Source organism: Lampris incognitus, chromosome 15, assembly GCF_029633865.1.
Source record: "Lampris incognitus isolate fLamInc1 chromosome 15, fLamInc1.hap2, whole genome shotgun sequence".
Lineage (NCBI taxonomy): Eukaryota > Metazoa > Chordata > Actinopteri > Lampriformes > Lampridae > Lampris > Lampris incognitus.
In genome coordinates, this window is record NC_079225.1 from 2,625,026 (window position 1) to 2,647,518 (window position 22,493).

At 48.7% G+C, this 22,493-nt stretch overlaps 1 protein-coding gene across 1 annotated transcript in view; it reads right to left on the reverse strand.

Moving 5' to 3' along the window:
* Positions 1-21,342, reverse strand: part of esr2a (estrogen receptor 2a) — a 54,882-nt gene extending 33,540 nt beyond the window's left edge. The window contains exons 1-3 of the mRNA XM_056294875.1: positions 21,109-21,342; positions 3,107-3,911; positions 2,626-2,792 (exon numbers count right to left, since the gene is read on the reverse strand). Coding sequence (XP_056150850.1) covers positions 2,626-2,792; positions 3,107-3,513 — 574 coding nt within the window. The 5' untranslated portion in view covers positions 3,514-3,911; positions 21,109-21,342. The remainder of the gene's footprint in view (positions 1-2,625; positions 2,793-3,106; positions 3,912-21,108) is intronic.
* Between the last annotated feature and the right edge of the window lie 1,151 nt (positions 21,343-22,493).

Genomic DNA, 22,493 nt, shown 5'->3' on the forward strand with positions numbered 1-22,493 from the left:
CAGCAGTGTGAAGGAAAGTCACCAGAGTGACGTGTGAAGAACCACAGCAGTGTGAAAGAAAGCCACCAGAGTGACGTGTGAAGAACCACAGCAGTGTGAAGGAAAGTCACCAGAGTGACGTGTGAAGAACCACAGCAGTGTGAAGGAAAGCCGCCAGAGTGACATATGAAGACGCTTCTCCTGGGACGAGTGAACCAATCTCGAGGAAAGTATCCCCGAAACTAAGTGCATATTTAAAAACGTCACGAAAATAGTCGAAATAAGGGAGAGATCTGTTCAGTCCGCAGAGGAGGGAATCAGTAGTTCAAAGTGAACATTTTGAAAGTGACAAAAATTGCAAATGTTTCTCTCATCTGCGTTGAAATGAGTTAAAAGGCTTTTTCTTCACTTTCATTTTTGCTTTAAAAACTCCACCCTTCTGCTGCCATCCATCCGTCCATCCATCCAAACGGCGGTAATATTACTTCCTCAAAGGTCCGCGACACGTTACTGCGTGACTTCTTAAATAACACGGGGTTGTTGGATTTCCCCCCTTTTTCTCCCAGTTGTACTTGGCCAATTTACCCCACTCTTCCGAGCCGTCCCGGTCGCTGCTCCACCCCCTCTGCTGATCCGGGACGGCTGCAGACTACCACATGCCTCCTCCAATACATGTGGAGTCGCCAGCCACTTCTTTTCACCTGACAGTGAGGAGTTTCACCAGGGGGGCATAGCGCGTGGGAGGATCACGCTATTCCCCCCAGTTCCCCCTCCTCCCCGAACAGGCGCCCCGACCGACCAGAGGAGGCGCTAGTGCAGCGACCAGGACACATACCCACATCCGGCTTCCCACCCGCAGACACGGCCAATTGCTTCTGTAGGGACGCCCCACCAAGCTGGAGGTAACACGGGGACTCGAATTGGCGATCCCCGTGTTGGTAGGCAGCGGAATAGACCGCTACGCCACCCGGACACCCGTTCCAAAAACTACTTCTGTGGAATCCAGATATCTTTACCATCTTAACGTGAAAAAGAATCCAAAGCAAATACAGTCAGATGTACTCTGAACAGGACGTCATCATTCTTACGGTCTTAAACAAACAGTGACATACAAGTCACATACAAGTCTCGAAAGAGTCCCACAATGATTTGCTGTTGACAAGACCAGAGTGGTGTTATGGGTTCTGGTTGCGATTGTGGTGTACAAAGGTTCGGGCACCCATGCACAAATTGCACGTTTTGTTGAATCTCGGGATGAAAATAAGTTAACACAGTTTCTGCAGGGACCAAACTTAAACACGACATATTTCTGCAATTTTTGATGTACATTTTCTCTTGTTTCTGGGATTTAAGAGATATTAAAAAAAATAGTAAATGTGCCATGTGCAGAAGTATAGGCACTCTGTTGCTTGACTGTAATTTAACAGCCAAAACAAAACTTTGTTCAAGACTGCACACCAAAAGTTGGCCAGGCACGAAGTTTGGATTGTATTTAAGGATTGTGAACAATATTTTACCGTCTTTCTTCGTAACAAAGCCAAGACCAGAGTCCCTTCAGTGCTCTTAATAGCTGAAGTTAGGATGTACAATGGATTTACATCACAATATCCAAACCAGATATAAGTGATATTCACTCATGGACGGCATTTGGTGGAAAGAGGTGTAAGCGGTTATTTTCTTGCCCGGTGCGGGATTCGATACGGGGTGTACTGCACCACAAGGCGACATCACTAACCGCTCGGCTAAAGGGTCTAACGTGTCTTATTAGTAGTTTACAGAAGCAATAAATAAAACTACACAGAAATACTTTGCAAAGCATACAGTCAAATCCCTTCAAAGCTCTTTAAACTGAATACTTCATTATGCCAGAGGCAATGGACGCCCCTACCCTTCTGCTTTCTATCTCACTTCCATGTCACACCGCGTGCGTGAGCGGTGCAGCTCAGGCTTTATCAAAGTAAATGGAAGCCTGTAAATATACTGTAAAGAATGCAATATTACTTATGTTAACAAGTATTAGACCAACGTATAGTATGACAAATAAGAAGTGCACTCTGTCTCAGGGCTGGTTGCATTCTAAGGACTGAGTAGCTCGAGGCACACTGGTGCGCACGCTTGAGTGTTCCTATCAGCAGCCACGTGCTGCCATGCTGGTGGATACACGTCATCTTGGGCCCTGTCCCAAATGGTTCACTGGTGGCCCGGTGGTCCTCATGTGTGCGGTGTCACTGATGACCGAGACGCCACAAGATGTCCCGTTTCTCATTATCTTGTTGCAGTTAAAGACAAAATGAACTTTGTACAGGGACTTGCTATGTGTTGAATTCGCCAGCACGTGTGATCAGACAGACGTGGTGAATCCGTACCGTACACGATGCAGTACCGGCACCTCGTCCTTCACGTGTTGGCAAAGAAACGGAGGAAGGGGCTCTAGCACTCATCTGTGTCTGTGCTGAGAATGCACGGGTGTGGGGATGTCCCAACTCTCGATTTTTTTATGCCCATGCGCTCTGAGGACTAGTGCACCACAGGTCCACGCCTTGTTGACGTCATCAAAGCTCAGATTTGGAGGAGGACCGCTGGTCTTAGTGTGCCATTTGGGGCAGAGCCTCAAGTTCATGGTAGATGCGCGATTCTGTGTCATACCTTGGATGCTCCTCTTGAAGAAAGCCTTACATCCTTCACATGACCAAACCCCGTAGTGGTATCCTGAGGCATAGTCGTGGCACACGGCACAATAATGCAGGTCTGCCTTTCCCCCTGATGACATCACACCCTCCTCACCCTCCTGGGAGCGCTTCCTCACCGTCTTACTAACAGATGAAGAGACATCTAATTCATTTTTCGTCACAGCAACAGACACCCATCAACATACCATGTGTGAGTGTCTCTTTCCTCTACTCCCCCTTGCCTGTCTCCCCTATTCAATCTCCCCTGTGAACCTACCTTATTCCACCCCTTGTTCCCCTCCCTTCCAACTAAGCAGCAACACACCTGATTCAACTAATCAAACAAGGTTTTTGCTACCTTGATTTGTAAGGAGTTGAGGAAATACACTTAAACTGCTATAAAGTTCAAACCTAACCATATGAAAAGCATGCCACCCAGCAGCAGAGTACTGGCCTACCTGTTGTCTTTCAAGACATTGTTGTATGTTGATAGCTCCATCCATGGACTGTGGACAGGCTGGCCATGCTGGCAGGCCTGAGGACGGTACTGGGGAATTTGTGGCCCCAAATGACCATGGCTCGACCAAAATAAGGAGGAGCTTAAGGATTGATGGACAGAAGGGCAATCTGATAAAACCGAACCAGTGTAACTGAGGATAGCTGGACTGTAGAATGGTATAGTGGTAAAATCATGGCCAAGGTCAGTATAAGGGGAGGGGATGCAAACATGCCGGCTGCTTTCAAGGGACAGACCTGGAGAAGATGGGCTGAGGATGGGGGACAGGACGTGGCCACCCACTCTACTGGAATCCACTACCTGAAGCTGCAGAAGGGGCTCTTTACTCTCTGGGCATGAGGCAGCCATGGCAACTGTACAAGTTCTCAGTATCACCAAACTTACTGCATCATATGCCAAACATATCAGGGAGTTCTGAACAGGGCAAGAGTTGTCTCTGAGGCACTACAAGTTAGCCTTGAATGACTGGGGGCTGCCACTGCCCATGTTTTGCCGTATTGAACTGGTAAATTTTCCCTCCCTGTCTCAAACTGTTAACTATTGTGACATGTCCAGGTCCAGCTCCTTGTTTGTTTTTAGGTCGTGTTGGGAAGAGTTACATTGTTAGCATTACTCTCACACTCCCCAACTGTCAAACGGGAAGTGTCGTCTGTGTGTTCCGTGGTCGATCCCCGTCCCGCCTTGGGTCTTGGGCATCAGCAAAATGTGACGTAAGGGGCCAGTCGGTGATTACGGGGGGACTTCACCTAAATGGTATGGAGACAGGAACTAGTTCAGGTTAGTGGGTAGTGACAATCAAGTCTGTGTTGTGTGTGGAGTTTGCGGTGGGATGTGTGTTGTGTGTATTTGTGTGCATTGTATGTGTTTGTCTGTAAAAGGGGGAAATGGTAGGTAGGCATGTGAAATGTTTTGCTGATATTCTTGTTTCATTTTCAAGCATCAAAGAGGGACATTTTTAATTGAAATAAAACAGAAAAAGTTAACCATCCACAGAACAATACAATAACTTTAACATATGTCCATGCTTGCTGCAGCACTCAGACCACGCTGCATCTTGAAAGTACTGGCTGTTGCTGAATAATGCCGGTGTGTTGCCATGCACTGGACTAATGCCGGTGTGCTGCCATGCACTGGACTAATGCCGGTGTGCTGCCATGCACTGGACTAATGCCGGTGTGCTGCCATGCACTGGACTAATGCCGGTGTGCTGCCATGCACTGGACTAATGCCGGTGTGCTGCCATACACTGGACTCACGCAAACCACACGGCTTATCCGGGGTTTTTTCCGCGCGCGCACTACAATCGCTAACCTGAGAAATGTGAACAGGCGCCACTTCATAGTAATGCACCTGTGTCCTTCAGCAATATAAAGTAGTTCGAAGATCTGGAGTGGACAGAGGAGAATAGAGCATCAAAAATATGCGAAAGATCCTGCATTGTTTTGTGGCTGGTCAGCATGTTTTTTTGTATGTTATTTTGGCTACGAATATTTTTATTACTTTTCCCTGTTTGCTGCTGTTCATTTTTATGGCCACTCGCTGGGCCTACTCTCCAGATATCCGACCACTGGACTCACCAACTTAATGTCCATGCATCAACAATATTACTACCGAGCAAATCACACCACCTTATGTCAACAAATTCGAACTATCGTTTAAGGACCACTAGATCAGGTGATGTTTCAGCAAGCCATTTGGGTAAGGAGTTATAACATTTACGAAAATAGCATGACACATTAATGAATAACACAGTGTTCTCCTCCTCAGTGGAGGAGATAGAGTCTGAAGACTCGGGGGAAGCCCCACCCATATCCCTGGCAGAGGTCTCTGAGGTAGTTAAAAAGCTCCTTGGTGGCGTGGAGATCGGGGACAGTACCTGTAGAAGGGCAGACTGGGTGGTGGTTCCCATATTTAAAAAGGGGGACTGGGAGGTGTGCTCCAATTATCGGGGCATCACATTGCTCAGCCTCCCTGGGAAAGTCTAAGGTGCTGGAAAGGAGGCTTCGACCGATTGTCGAACCACAGATCCAAGAGGAACAATACAGATTCCGTCCGGGCCATGGAACAACGGACCAACTATTTGACCTTTCGGAAGTGCTAAGGGGGGCATGGGAGTTTGACCAGCCAATCTACATGTGTTTTGTGGACTTGGAGAAGGCTCGCGACCGTGTACCATAGGGCACTCTGTGGGGGGTGCTGCGGGAGTATGGGGTACCGGGGCAGTTGCTACAAGCCATCCGGTCCTTGTATAAACAAAGTGAGAGCTGTGTCCGCATTCTCGGCACAAAGTCAAACACATTTTCGGTGGACGTCGGACTCCGCCAAGGTTGTCCCTTGTCTCCGATTCTGTTTGTGATATTCATGGACAGGATCTCAAGGCGCAACCAAGGTGAGGAGTGTGTCCGTTTTGGGACACACTCCACATCATCTACTGTGGTTTTGTTGGCTCCATCAGAACGTGACCTCCAGCGCACACTGGGGTAGTTTGCAGCTGAGTGTGAAATGGCCGGAATGAGAGTCAGCACCTCCAAGTCTGAGGCCATGGTTCTCTATCGGAAAATGGTGGATTGCTCCCTCCGAGTTGGGGATGAGTTGTTGCCTCAAGTGAAGGAGTTCAAGTATCTCGGGGTCTTGTTCACGGGTGAGGGTAGGATAGAGCGGGAGATTGGCAGGCGGATTGGTGCAGCATCAGCAGTAATGCGGACGTTGTACCGGACCATTGTGGTGAAGAGGGAGCTGAGCCGGAAGGCAAAGCTCTCAATTTACCAGTCAATCTTCAATCCAACCCTCACCTATGGTCATGAACTTTGGGTAGAGACCGAAAGGGCGAGAACACAGATACAAGCAGCTAAAATGAGTTTCCTCCGTAGGGTGTCTGGGCTCAGCCTTAGAGATAGGGTGAGGAGCTCGGACATTCGGAGGGAGCTCGGAGTAGAGTCGCTGCTCCTTCGCGTCGAAAGGAATCAGTTGAGGTGGTTCGGGCATCTGATTAGGATGCCTCCTGGGCGCCTTGCTTTGGAGGTTTTCCGGGCACGTCCAACTGGGAAGACTCAGAACTCGCTGGAGGGATTACATGTCCAATCTGGCCTGGGAACGCCTTGGGATCCCCCAGGAGGAGCTAGAGGGCGTTGCTGGGGAGAGGGACGTCTGGAGTGCCCTACTTAGCCTGCTGCCACTGCGACCCCACCCCGGAGAAGCAGCTGATGATGAATGAATGAATGAATGAATGAATGAACACAGTGTTCTGTGAGTTTACGGGCAAGTACAGTTACACCAGGAATTGAAGAGATGGGAGCCAACTTGCACAATCAACTCCAAGAGAAATCTAAAACCTGTTTTTTTCTCACTTGCACCTGAGGAAAGCAGCGATACTAAGGCACCAAGCGGCCTTTAATTTTTATTCGTGTAGTAGATAGGAGCAGTTTCGAGGTATCCGAGAGGCTTGCTGCACTACAAAGCCTCAAAGGCACAACGACAGGCAGAGACATTTTGACAAAATTTGTCAAACCATAGGAGATTTCGGACTTGACTCGGCAGAGGTAGCGAGCATAACAACGACGGCGCACCGAGCATGGTTGAATCTACAAGGGGACTACTCGGCCACATTAACAGGGAGACGGATGAGCAAGGACATGAACGGCCAATGCACATTTACCGCCTTAACCACCAGCAAGGGTTGCGCTTCAAAGTGATTAAGTGGGAACCCCCCCCCTTTTCCCTCCCCAATTGTACCCGGCCAATTACCCCACTCTTCCGAACCGTCGCGGTTGCTGCTCCACCCCCTCTGCTGATCCGGGGAGGGCTGCAGACTACCACACGCCTCCTCCCATACACGTGGAGTCACCAGCCGCTTCTTTTCACCTGACAGTGAGGAGTTTCGCCAGGGAGACTTATGTCTGCACACATCAACAGTGCTGCATTTGATTTGGCGCTGTTCTATTGTGCTGGGATCGTTTGGTGATGCCTGCGGGCTCTGGGTTGGTTGGTCGGGTCTGCCTGTGATGCTGTGTCAGCCGAAATAAACAACGCAACGGAGAGGTTGTGTCGAGCGACAGCGCTGTGTCCTAACGGGATTTCTAAACACAATAGGGACGAAGCGCGTGGGAGGATCACGCTACTCCCCCCCTCCCGAACAAGCTCCCCAACCGACCAGAGGAGGCGCTAGTGCAGCGACCAGGACACATACCCACATCCGGCTTCCCTCCCACAGACACGGCCAATTGTGTTTGTAGAGACGCCCGACCAAGCCGGTGGAAACACGAGGATTCGAACCGAAGATCCCCGTGTTGGTAGGCAACGAAATAGACTGCTATGCTGGCCGGACGCCCGGGAACCTCTAATGAAGCGTGTGTGAACTTTATCCAGGGAAATGGACTCAAACCATAGGCAGTTCCAAGAACTTCTCTCGGAGTTAGAGTGCGACTGCCTTTCTAAGGCGCATGACAGCATGTCTCCATGGTTTAGCTACAAGGCAAGGAGAAACTGATCTGTGGAACATGCTCCCATAGCAAGGAGAAACTGGTCTGTGGAGCATGCTCCCATAGCAAGGAGAAACTGGTCTGTGGAGCATGCTCCCATAGCAAGGAGAAACTGATCTGTGGAGCATGCTCCCATAGCAAGGAGAAACTGATCTGTGGAACATGCTCCCATAGCAAGGAGAAACTGATCTGTGGAACATGCTCCCATAGCAAGGAGAAACTGATCTGTGGCGCATGCTCCCATAGCAAGGAGAAACTGATCTGTGGAGCATGCTCCCATAGCAAGGAGAAACTGATCTGTGGCGCATGCTCCCATAGCAAGGAGAAACTGATCTGTGGAGCATGGTCCCATAGCAAGGAGAAACTGATCTGTGGCGCATGCTCCCATAGCAAGGAGAAACTGATCTGTGGAACATGCTCCCATAGCAAGGCATTCCAGGCGAAACTACAGTTGCTTTTGCGACAGGTGAGAGAGGGAAACTACTCGTTTTGCCACAATACAAACTGTGGCCACTGAGGACCCACATATACCGTTCCCTGGCACGACGTGCGTGGAGGCCGCACGGAATCTCCCCTCAAACTCCCCAGGATGGGAGTTTGAGGGGAGATTCCGTGAGCTACATCTCCACGCAAAAGGTATCCGTCTATTTCAGGACCCATTTGTTGCAGACATGTACAGAGGCTGTTTACAGCTGGCCTCAACATGCGTCCTGGGTGATCCGCTCACAAGTGGACCGTCAGCATGTCACTTCACGCCCGGCATCACAATGCGACTCCACATGCACCTCGAGTGACCAGGTCTCACGTTCCCGCTCTATATGCAAATAAACACAGACGTCACTGTGGCAGGGTTGTGTGGTCTAACCTCGTCTGCAAGTGGGGAGAGGGGGCTCGGCTCGTGGGAGAGCCCACGTGATAGGAGCCTCGGGTGTGTCAAACTAAACGCGTCCCTTATAAACCAGAGTGAAGCTGGGTCCTGGGCGGGCTGGCTGGCGGTCTGCAAGGACAGCGCGAGGAAACTGCCCCGTGCGACTGGACGAATGAAAGGCATTATTAAAGCCTGCGTTAATCACCTAAAACCGGTTCGGCCTTCGTCTCGAACCCTCCCCGTGTCCCAGTCGTGTCGCTAAACAATAAACCGGCACAGGGACGCGAGGAGAGGAGTCGAAGCAACAGGTATTTAACAAAATGACGCATCCTTGCTCACGAGAGCCCGGTTATAACGTGCCGTCAGAGTCGTTACTGTCCATCACGCCACCCAATTATGCTGCCGCGCACGTCCGAAGCGCTTCTAAAGACATGAACTAAACCATCCCACAAGCCACCTGCACCCTTTCTTTCCTTTCCATCCCACTTTGTTGTGAAGCACAACAGCTTTTTAAAACGTGCCGTGTAAATAAACCTTATTATTCTGATGATGATGATGATGATGATGATGATATATTGCATTTAAGAAATAGTGTATTGTGGGTAAATACTTTCACAGTATTAGGGCATGGATGCAGCAAATGCATATGGCGCCAGATAGACACAGATAATCTGATGAGGGAGACGAATTTATCCAAGTCACGGGGATGCTGGAGCCTATCCCAGCAGCCACTGCGCGCCAGCTGGGGAGACACCCTGGACAGGCCGCCAGACCATCACAGGGCGCACGCACACACCTAGGGACAATTTAGTACAGCGATTCACCTGACCTACATGTCTTTGGACTGTGGGAGGAAACCAACGCAGACACAGGGAGAACATGCAAACTCCACACAGGGGACGACCCCCAAGGTTGGACTACCCCGGGGCTCGAACCCAGAACCTTCTCGCTGTGAAGGAACCGCGCTAACCACTGCGCCACCGTGCCGCCCATGAATTCTGATATATAATAATATTCGTCTTGCATGCCCCCCCCCGGTGTCCCATGTGATGCCCCTCCCGGTGTCCCATGTGATGGTCCCCCCCGGTGTCCCATGTGATGCCCCCCCCCCGGTGTCCCATGTGATGCCCCTGCCGGTGTCCCATGTGATGGTCCCCCCCGGTGTCCCATGTGATGCCCCCCCCCCCGGTGTCCCATGTGATGCCCCTGCCGGTGTCCCATGTGATGGTCCCCCCCTGGTGTCCCATGTGATGCCCCCCCCCGGTGTCCCATGTGATGCCCCTGCCGGTGTCCCATGTGATGGTCCCCCCCTGGTGTCCCATGTGATGCCCCCCCCCGGTGTCCCATGTGATGGTCCCCCCGGTGTCCCATGTGATGGTCCCCCCCTGGTGTCCCATGTGATGCCCCCCCCCCGGTGTACCATGTGATGGTCCCCCCGGTGTCCCATGTGATGGTCCCCCCCTGGTGTCCCATGTGATGCCCCCCCCCCCGTGTTCCATGTGATGCCCCCCCCGGTGTTCCATGTGATGCCCCCCCGGTGTCCCATGTGATGCCCCCCCCCCGGTGTCCCATGTGATGGTCCCCCCGGTGTCCCATGTGATGGTCCCCCCCTGGTGTCCCATGTGATGCCCCCCCCCGGTGTACCATGTGATGCTCCTCTCCCGGTGTCCCATGTGATGGCCCCCCCCCATGTGATGCCCCCCCCCGGTGTCCCATGGGACTGGGCGCGGTGTGAAGCGCTCCGGTGACGGCATCCTCACACCCATCTGCTCCGCGAGCAAACTGCTGTGGGTCGAAGGTGGGAGGGAGGCTGTCTATGACGTGCTGTGAGACCAAGTTCTCAAAACACTTTATGACTAATGAGGTAAATCCCCTATCAGTCTCTAATTAATGAGTAGGACTTCTAAAGGAGTCGTGTGTGGGACGTGTAACGACTTTCTTTCACTTGTTTCTTGTTGTTCACTTGGTGAATTGTTCCTGCAAGCCTGCCGCGTGCACGCTGCTCTCTTACGCATCGCGCTATTTGCACTAAGTTGAAGAGGATGATTATAATGTTTAAGAATTAGTTTTTGTTTTTTTAATTCGTTACCTCCACATTGTTTTCTACACAACCTTGACCAAGTGTCATGGCAGTGCAAACGAAATCCAGCCGACAATGGTGTCTTGAACTATATGATTACATGTCATGGGTTAATATTCAACTGAGGCGGATCTGCTGTTGTCCATAGTGCTGTTCCCCGCTACTGCGGCCCTCCCACAGAGCCCGGCAGAGGAGGGATCTGCCCCCCCCCCCCCCCCAAGGACAAGTCTGGGGAAGGCTGGTCTACTTCAGCAGCAAATCCTGCAGGGCGGAGTTAATCATTCTTGGAAGGCAGCAGTCTGTTGATAGCAGAATTTGGGACACATCCGCTTTTACTTTGGTGACAATTCCCTTTTGTTTCTGGACTATCACTGCGCATCTAAAATACGCTCTCCTCACATCTTTTCGATAACAGCGGTACTTGGTTTGGCGACCAAAAGCATCAGACAAGTCTTTCGTGTTAGTTTCAGTCTTTAGTGTAACATGAGCCACGAAGCTGGTACTCTTTCCGATACACACAAGTTAATAATTAAACTTAAACAGTTGCTGTAGTGGCTACTTAAGAAGCAGAAAGAAAGCCACTTTATTTTGTCATCGTATTGTTACGACGAATTGTGTTGTTACAATGAATCGTATTGTTACAACGAATTGTATTGTATTGTTACAATGAATCGTATTGTTACAACGAATTGTATTGTTACAATGAATTGTGTTTTTACAATGAATTGTATTGTTACAATGAATTGTGTTGTTACAATGAATTGTATTGTTGCGATGAATTGTATTGTTACAATAAATTGTGTTGTTACAATGAATTGTATTGTTGCAATGAATTGTATTGTTACAATGAATTGTATTGTTGCAATGAATTGTGTTGTTGCAATGAATTGTGTTGTTACAATGAATTGTGTTGTTGCAATGGATTGTGTTGTTACAATGAATTATATTGTTGCAATGAATTGTATTGTTACAATGAATTGTGTTGTTACAATGAATTGTGTTGTTACAATGAATTGTATTGTTGCAATGAATTGTATTGTTGCAATGAATTGTGTTGTTACAATGAATTGTATTGTTGCAATGAATTGTATTGTTGCAATGAATTGTGTTGTTACAATGAATTGTATTGTTACAATGAATTGTGTTGTTACAATGAATTGTGTTGTTACAATGAATTGTATTGTTACAATGAATTGTGTTGTTGCAATGAATGTGTCCTCTGCGTGTAACCATCTTATTGTATAGGAGCAGTGGGCAGCTGCAGCACCCGGGGACCAACTCCAGTTCTTCTTTCTATTGCCTTGCTCAGGGGCACAGGCAGGAGTATTAACCCTAACATGCGTGTCTTTTTGATGGTGGGGGGAACCCGGAGCACTCGGAGGAAACCCACACAGACACGGGGGAGAACATGCAGACTCCACACAGAAAGGACCCGGGACGGCCTGGCGTTCGAGCCCAGGACCTTCTTGCTGTGAGGCAGCGGTGCTGAGCACCGGAGCACCGTGCCGCCCCATATAAAATTAAGATATGTAAAAAGTCAAATAATTAAACAACAGTTCTTCCTTATTGAGTCAGGGATGACTTAACAGGATCCTTCTGTCATCCCACGGTTTATATTTTTTCTTCTTTGTACAAACTTCTGCACTTTAATAATCTCCCCCCTACTATAATTTGCCCAATATGTTCCTCTGATACAGTGGCTTAGAGCACCCAGGAGTAGACATGTCACCATAAGTGTACAGAACATCTCACAAAACAGCTTTGGAGGACTTGAATGCTAGCCGTAGACCATTTACATGTTTTTAAATTAGTTAAAATATTCGTTTCAATAATTAAATACTGCTTTGACACTGGAACTCAAAAGTTCCAATGTAAAAGAACCTCGCTCACAAACTACCACACCGTAGCACATATGGCCTGAACACCCCAAAGACACACACGGCAGGTTCTTTGATGGACCCCAACTTAAGGCACCATTGGTGTTGGTAATACGAAGCTGTTGCCTTTTCTTTTCTTTTCTTTTCTTTTCTTTTTTGCAGTAAGCTCTACCAAACCCTGTACCGCTGGCACAAACCAGTCGCTGACAACCTCTCATTCATGCATTTTCCACCAAGGCCTGTGTGCTACTCCAACTTTTGCTCCTTGCACATGACCCTCAGGCAGGGAGTTCAGGGTGGTCTACCCATCTGTTATTATGTATGGACACATCGACAGTGCTGCATTTGATTTGGTGCTGTTCTATTGTGCTGGGATCGATTGGTGATACCTGCGGGCTCTGGGTTGTTTGATCGGGTCTGCCTGTGACGCTGTGTCAGTCTAAATAAAGGATGCCACGGAGAGGTTGTGTCGAGCGACAGCGCTGTGTCCTGACGTGATTTCTAAATACAATATTGGCGACGAGGACGGCTGATATCTCTCTCCCACCACCTGCCCCCTTCCTGGCATTACCTGGCGAGCCTCCGGTACCATGGACTCGCTGGCTACATAGTTTTGAAAATTGCATCATCGCCTCAGGGCTCGACGACGTGAGCCAGGCTAGGGAGACGGCTCTGTTGCTACACTGCTTGGGAGCAGAGGGTCATCGTGTGCTCGGGACTCTGGGGAACGTCACAAGCTTTGACGAAGCTGTGGGACTTCTGAACACCCATTTCGCTGCTCCACAGAGCGCCCTCCTTCGGCGATTTATATTCCGTCAGCGACACCAACTGCCTGGTGAGTCTGTGCGGCAGTACGTAGCTAATTTGCGAGGGCTAGCTAGCTCATGCAAGTTTGGCGCGCTTCAGGACGAGATGGTTCGCGACCAGCTGATCGAACACACCAACAACGCAAAGGTGCGTGAGACTCTCCTGCTGGAAAAAGACGATCTACTGCTGTCCAGAGCAATTACCATCGCACTACAGGTTGAGAGAGCAGCTGAGTGTGCTGCTATGCTAAATACACAGCAAGTGGCCACCTCCAGTCAAGCTGCCAACGACTCCTCCCTCTACTCACGGCTGCCCCTCGGGACGCAACCCAGCCAGAGCGAGGCGGGCGCCGACTCCACTGGGGACGTCTTGCAACTGCAACGACGGCGTTCTCGGCCCCGCCCTCAACAGGCCTGTGGTAACTGTGGGTCTCGGTCTCATGTTTCAAGGGCTCAGAACTGTCCTGCCCGTGGCCAGACATGCCGTAGCTGCGGTAAGCACAATCACTTTGCCAACGTCTGTCGATCTTCCCCGGCTGGGTCAGAGGGCCACACCCCCCAGTCTTCAACCGCCGTCATTCACAAGGTGAGCTCTGGGCCAGTGTCATTCAAATCATGCACAGTCAACATTAATGATGTGTGCATACCCCTGCTGTTGGACACCGGTGCAAGTGTGTCTCTCCTGAATGTTGATACCTACAGTCAATTTTTCGGTTCACTGCCACTGTCCGCACCCTCAGCTGTCCTCTGTGGGTATGGTGACTCCAAAATCGATCTGGTTGGCTCTCTCCAAGTGACTGTCCGCTATGGAACCAAGCTGGTGCCCAAGGCAGTTTTTCATGTGGCACGCCGTGGGGCCAACCTGATGGGCCTGGACCTGTTCTCCGCTCTGGGGTTCTCCCTCTTAGACACAAGGGGGGCAGCAATCCTGACTGTTGCCATGCCTTGGCAGCAGAAGTGGCCATCACTGTTTGTGGGGCTTGGCTGCCTCTCCGCCTTCGCCCATCAACCTCTCCTCTACCCTGCTGTGAAATCTGTCATCCAACCACTGCGCCGCATCCCGTTGGCTCTCCGTGATGGGGTCTCCGCCGAGCTGCAACAACTGCTGGAAGCTGGCATCATTGGACCGGTGGACGCATCACCCTGGGTCTCAAACCTCGTGGTGGCTAAGAAGAAGTCGGGGGGCCTGCGTGTCTGCGTCGATCTACGTGCAGTAAATAAGGCAGTGGTCCCTGATAAGTATCCACTGCCCACCTCAGAAGAACTCACTGCTCAGTTCTATGGCTCTGAGGTGTTCTCCAAGCTCGACCTCAGACAGGGGTACTTACAGATGCCCCTCCACCCCAGCAGCCGAAACCTCACAGCCTTTGTGACACATGCAGGAGTGTTTCGCTACACCAGGATGCCTTTCGGTCTCAGCTCCGCCCCTAGCTGCTTCCAGAAAATCATGGCCTCCGTGCTGGCTGGCATACTGGGCGTGGCCATTTATCTGGACGATATAGTGGTACACGGGCCCACCAGTGAAATCCACGACAAGCGCCTCAACATGGTCTTCGCAGCCCTGTCCAAGCACAGGCTAACTCTCAATGCTGAGAAATGTGTCCTATGTAGTCAACCATCGCGTTCGTGGGGTTCCGGCTGTCAGCGAGCGGTGTAACTCCACTACAATCCAACGTGGACGCCATTCAGGCCATCCCTGAGCCCAGCTCGGCCGCCCAGGTCGCCTCCTTCCTGGGTATGACAAGTTACTACCTGAGGTTTCTTCCCCACTACTCTGTGACCACAGCCCCCCTGCGCCAGCTACTGCGTAAGGACGAGCCATGGGTGTGGTCAAAGGCATGCAGTGACGCTGTGCGTGATCTCAAGACTCAACTGACTTCACCACCAGTGTTGGCTCACTTCGACATCTCCAGCTCCACCTTTGTGACCTGTGACGCATCAGCCACAGCGATAGGGGCTGTGCTGTCTCAAACCCAGAACGGTGTGGAGAAGCCCATCGCCTTCGCCTCCCGTGCCCTCAACCTGACCGAGCAGCGGTACTCCGTGGGTGAGCGTGAGGCGTTAGCCTGCATCTGGGATGGTGAAAGGTGGCACCTCTACCTCTATGGCCGCTCCTTCACCCTCAGGACAGATCACCAGGCCCTGACAGCGCTGCTGTCCACATCTGGGACAGGCCACAAACCCCTGAGGCTGCACCGCTGGTCTGACCGCCTCCGCCAGTACAACTTCAGCCTGCAGTTCACCCCAGGCAGAGACAATGTTGTCGGCGACCTGCTCTCTCGCTCTGTCTCCACCCCAGCTCCACAGACGGACACTGACTGTGTGGAAAAGGACATTGTCCAAATGCTACACACACCCCTCCAGGCCACTGTCTCTCTGCTTTTCCAAAACCCGATTTCTTGTTTATTCTAACCTTAGTTAAAAGCCATACCGCCATAGCTTCCGAGACCGACACGGAAGTTCAGTTCTTGCAAAGCAATCGTTGCTGGTTGACGTAAAACGCATCATTATGCATCACTTCCGGTGTGCCAGCGCGGGAACGTCACCCCAGACACCAGATTTAAAACTCCGTTACACTGCGAAATACAGCGAGACTACCCGGCGGCGCTTCATCGGCGTTGTGTGAACTCGTTTGGCAAGGGCTTCACTGTCACCGGCCATTCACTCATATGTGAAAGTCCCGCTTTCCAGCTTTAAACGTCAGTTTATGAGTGAGTGAGTTGAGATGTCTGGTTCCTGAGGTACTTGGTATCTAGAAAACAGAACATTGACTTGGTTTAAGGAAAAAAACTGACGCATGTAAAAGGCCTGCCAAAGCTATAAAGGCAATATGCAACCAAAAGTGCGTCATGTCATCAGCGGTCACTTTGGGTCGAGTATGACCGTCCACCCTCTGGGTCTCTCTGGGTCTCTCTGAGTCTTCAGGTGGGCATAGATATTGGCCAATCCTGGAGCCGCACAGTGGGAGGGGCCTGCACGTGACAGCTTTTTACGTGGAGTGGCTGATGCGTCTGCAGCCACCACACGGTCCTTGGCAGGGGGTGGCCAGAGTCCAATGGCATGGAGAACCAAGACGACTGGGGACCACCCTCTGTTGCAGCCTTCATCCGCCTTCGCTGCAGTTGTGGCCTGGAGACATCTTCCACCAGTTCCACCGCTGAGGTCTTTGTTGGATCGTGCTTTGTATGAACCCTCCCCCCCTCCCCCCTTGATTTAGCTGTCTTGGGTGACCCTACCAGGAGCCAAGCTCCGGACAGCATAGCTCTTGGGATCATTGGTACACGCAAGCTTCTCCACCACGGCAAGGTGGCGATCCAGGATCATGTACCACAGCAGTGAGCATTGTCATGATTTGTTATTAGGGCTGTGCAATATGACCAAAATCTCATATCCGGATAACGATACAAATCATGATGTAGCACATTTTCTGTATATTTAATGAATCTACTACTACTACCTTTGGCTGCTCCCGTTAGGGATCGCCACAGCAGATCATCCGTTTCCATCTCTTCCTGTAGCATAGTTTCCACCAGCGCCCTGCTGGCCAACAGTACCGGTGGCGGTGGTTTGTAACCCGGGCCTCGACCGATCCGGTATGGAAATCTGATGGTTTATGTAAAACTAGCTGAAGGTGATAAAAGAGGTTAGTGCTGTTCGAGTCTGTGGGGACTGGTCTGCAACATAATGTGCAAAGTACGATTTCTGGCTTGTGTCAGACTTTTCATACCCAAACCAAGTCCATGCGACAGAAGTAGCCCCTCTTTTAGGTACGAGCTCCTGGTTTTGTCTTGGCTGGTCGGAGTCCTTCTCATGTTCGGAATCGGCTCTGTGCACAACTGTAGTCCACTGACTTCCGGTTTCTACTGCAGCGGTCATACCGGTTTCCTGTTTGTTGGCGTGTGCTATTGACACAGAATTGTCGACAATAAGCCCACTTGTCGACGTAAGCCCACTGAGGCAAATTTGTAATTTGTGATATTGGGCTGGCTATACAAATAAAACTGATTTGATTTGATTTTTTGATTTGACAAACTTTCACCTGCACCTAGTACCAGCAAACAGGTGAAAAGCTCCAAGTTGTCGTTACATTTATCCATGGTAAATCTTGTAGGCATCGTGAAATAACACGCAACAGCACACGCCAACAAACAGGAAACTGATATGACCGCTGCAGTAGAAACCGGAAGTCAGTGGACTACATGTTTGTTTGTGTTGCCTTCATGCATATTTCCTGCCTGCATCCACGCAGTGCAAAAGAACGCAAAGCGTTGCCCAAATGATGAAAATATTACAGTAAAGAGTGTGATGTGCGACACAACAAACTAAACAATAGAGCACAATATGAAACGATGGACGTTTTTCTGTCAACACGATCTATATTGTCACATCGCACAGCCCTTATTGTTGTGAGCTAAGGCCGCTTTGCTGCTTTTCAGAACATTTGAGTGATGTCAGGCAAAGAAAGCAATTGTGCTACAGCTACACAAGTTCACACCAGTTTTTTTCCCATCTTTAATGACTATTTTGAAGACTGTTTCCTTTGAGGCTCTGACACTGATTTGAAAGGTGGGTCCTCATTTTTAAAATCTCCAAGTATGTGGTTGACCAGTGTAATGGGAGATCTCTGGACATCTCGTGCTGCTGCCACTGGTGGAGGAAAAATCAACACAATCTTACCAGCACAAGGTAAGATGAAGGTAAGATTTGCTGAACAAGCATGTTGTTTTTCCTCCAGAGTCACTGCCTGCTTCAGAGTCGTGGTTAAACACACTCACATCTGGCAGTTCAGCCACAGCTTTCAGCTATAATCACCCACTTTGGGACTAAATGTCAGAAACAAGCCTTCCATTCCCATGAACTCAAATTCAGGTTGGGGCTTTTCATAGCTCCATCAAGCTGTGCTTACAACAAAATGTTACACATTTACACTTGTTAGCACATTCATACCGGCCCCCATCGCCACACAACTAACACCTCACAAGCACACATAGATCCTGGCCAAAGCAAGCCAAAAGCTTCCGTGATAGTGCTGTTCATGGCCACTTGCCAGAAGTACATGCCTTTTAAACTAATCCCAAGGCCATGGCGTTTTCCCATCCTCAAGTCTGACATCCCCCCCATCACCCAGCAGGAAGAGATGGGTTGGGCCCTCAGGCTAGTGTCAGGCTCTGCAAAGGGAGGTTGTACCTAGCTAGCTAGCTATGTGGAAATAGCCTGGCTGCTGACGTCACCTGACGATGCCGGAACATGGCATTGTATTGATTTTCCAAATTTCAGGAATGTTTTCTTTTCTTACTGCTATTTACAGTCTTGTGTTGCATTATTGTTTGAGATTTATAGTATGAAACCTCAAAAGAGTGGATACTGGTTATTGATCAGAAAGAACAGATACACCGCATGTAGGGTCATTAGAAGGGTAAATCAGAAAGGGAACATAAAGATTAATTAAGCCGAAGAGATAAACGGGACTGAGAGAAGAAGAATCCTCAAATAAAACCAAAGCTCTAGCATTCAGTAAAGTCACTTCCTCGACTGAGATGGTTTTATCTTACTGCTATTTTAGTGAAGGACGAAATGTTCAAACCCAGTCCTCCACTTCAGTCCACTGATGTCTTTGTATCCGAGCCCGTCAGCAGGGGAAGTAACGACTCTGCCAACCAGGAAGACAAGTCTTCATCAAAGAAGTTGAATGTTTGTTTCCCTTTCCAGATATTCCGGTGGCTAGGCCAGCAGGAGTGCCATGACGAGGCCGTCACGGTCTGGCCGACGCACCTACAGGACACTAGCTTTGGTCCCCTGTTTCCCCTGCCGGGCCAGGGCATACTGTATTTCATATGCAAAAATGACTGACATTTAGCCTAGAGAAGATGTACTGTGACTAGCAGGGCAAAAGAGCAGGGGCTCCTTCTCGGGACTCGATCTGCACACCGATTAACCAGAGACAAGTTCTTAAGCAGCCAAGACTCACGGTGCCTACTAGCCCTCTGCTGAGACAGAGACGGAGAGGCCGGGTAGGCATAACGTATAGATAATGTATGTGCCAAGGAATATGTCTGGGATGGTGACCCCCCCCCCCGGTCAGATCTTAGCAGAAATATCTGCCTGTGACCAACTCAAAATAACAAAATAACACGTATATATCTCCTTGTTATTCTATATTTGTTTTCTGATATCCATTTTTACCCTATACAATAGCATTTAACAGTATATGCTAGCACACAGTTCAACAGGACCTCAGCTAAAGTACATCTACAAGTGAAAAGTGCAAAACTACAACTGGAAGTTAAACGGACAGACAGGACAGATGTTCTTGAAAATAACTGTGTAACTATTAGCTATAGTAGATAAGTATTAACATGTAGTTACCAGGCATTTTTAACTGATTAATTTTGTCTGCATGCCTGTCAGAGCAAAGTTGTGTCTCCCTCATAACTGAGCGTTAATAGGAACTATGTTTTGCCTCAGTTCGCTTCATGGAACACTTAAAACAGCAGATCAGTTAGATTAGTTCATACATCATGTAGCTAATTAAGACCAACTAACTATTAGCTAATTAAAACTCGCCAATAAATACAACTGATGAGTGATGAATGTTCTAGTAAGCCATTCAAACGACACCAAGAAGAAAATATACATCTTGTCAGCGTGCCTATATTTTCTTTTTCATAAAACTTTTAGTCAACAAAAAGAAAAGGAAATAATTAAATAATACTAGTAATAATAATAACTAATAAATGAATAATAAAGAAATGAATAAATATTAATAATCGATCATCAATAATAACAAATGAATTATAAATAATAATAATAATAATAATAATCGATAATAAGAATAAACAATAACAAATTAATATAATAATAACAACAACAATAATTTAATAATTAAGAAATAATTAAAAAGATAAGGTTGCTAACTTGGCAGATAATCGTGAAGCAGCAGAACGTCACCTTGGTATTTAAAAGTTGACCAAACGTCAACCAAGCAGGAGATAAACTAAAGTTACGCTGCATGCAGATCGTACGAGTCCCCTGCAGCCGGACGGGTCTCCTGCCGGCTGAGCGGCCTGCAGGACCAGACAAGACTGACTGACTGACTGACTGACTGACTGACTGACCCGCAGGCGGAAGGAAACCCAGCCGCGTTGCGTTAACAGCTCTGGCGTTTGCTTGTTGGTCCGGGTTGGGGGAACATTTGAATTACCACATGTTTTAAACAGTCCTGCAAACTCCACTGAGTACATTAAATGTCAGACTCAAAGTGCTTGTTAGTTGGTGTGTGTCGTCGGCATGCATACGTCCGTACAGCCATACATCCATCCATACTACATACATACATACATACATACATACACACACACACACACAAAATACACACACATAGATACATACATGCATACATACATACATACATACATAAAAATACATACGTACATACACAAAAATACACACACACATACATACATACATGCATACATATATATGTTTAAAATACATGCATACAGACATAAAAATACATACATACATTAAAATACATACATACATAAAATACATACATGCATAAAATACATACATACATACATACATACATACATACATACATACATACATACATAAAAATACATGCCTATATTAAAATACATTCATGCATACATACATTAAAATGCACACATTAAAATGCACACATACTTACATACGTTAAAATACGTACGTACATACATACATACATACATGCATACATACATATACATACATACATACATACATACATACATACATACATACATACATACATACATACATACATACATACATACATACATAAGTGAAGTCCTACCTTACGCGGCGGACGCTCCTCACCAGCTACTGAGAAAGTTGTTTGGATACATAAGCAACAACAGGTCGAACTACAGTCCTATCCGAATATGTCTCCGTCCGCTTATCAATAAACAATAACAAATAGTTATGATAACCAACAGAACGGCGTTGAACAAAACTACAAAGGCACACTTGGTTTGTTAAACGGTACAGAGACCGCACGCGGCGACAGGCCGTGTGACGCGGTCCGGCTCTCCGTCCCTGTCCGTCTGCCGGTCCGGGGGACCGGGAGCTATTCTCCTCGGAAAAATAAACCACACCCGCCGCCCCCTCCCTCTCACCGGTGACGCTAGCCCCGCCCCCACACGTCCCATACACACCAACGGATCCCACGTAAATGGAAAAGTTACACGCACGGCACCGCAAGGTTGCGACGTCCAAAAATGAAACGAAGCAACGACGCGTCGTAATCACCTGTCCATCATCGTAACCACGTGACAGGGGCGGCGCCTAATGATATGCAACTGAAATCAAGAACTCCCCGAAAAAGCTGGAATGACGGCCAGCATGTTTGATAAACGACCTAGAGCTTTCAAAGGATTGATTGATTGATTGACTGATTGATTGATTGATTGATTGATTTATTGATTGATTGATTGATTGATTGATTGATTGATTGATTGGTTGATTGGGTGCTTTTGTCAAGACACTGGCATCAGAATTTGGGAGTGGGTCCGCTGTACTTACCGACGCACCACTGCTCCTCAGCGTAGCAGGAGGAACAGCGACCAACCGGTTGCATGGCTCATAAAGCTTGGGACAGAATAACTGCTGCACAGGTGCTGCTGTTTAAATACATCGCCTGTAGTATCAAGTAGTCCGCTTAGTGTCCATTTGTGGGTCTTTCCATAGAGACAATATATATGACAATATATGGAACAAAATGCGAAACTACGGTTGGGTTTCCTCCGGGTGCTCCGCTTTCCTCCCACAGTCCGAAGACTTGTAGGTCAGGTGACTCGGTGTGTGTGTGTGTGTGTGTGTGTGTGTGTGTGTGTGTGTGTGGTGGCCTGGCAGCCTGTCCAGGGTGTCTCCCCGCCTGCCGCCCAGTGACTGCTGGGGACAGGCTCCAGCATCCCCGTGACCCTGAGAGCAGGGTAAGCGGTTGGGATGATGGATGGATGGATGGATGGATGGATGGATGATGGATGGATGGATGATGGATGGATGGATGGATGGATGGATGGATGGATGGATGGATGATGGATGGATGGATGGATGGATGGATGGATGGATGGATGGATGGATGATGGATGGATGGATGGATGGATGGATGGATGGATGGATGATGGATGGATGGATGATGGATGGATGGATGATGGATGGATGGATGGATGGATGATG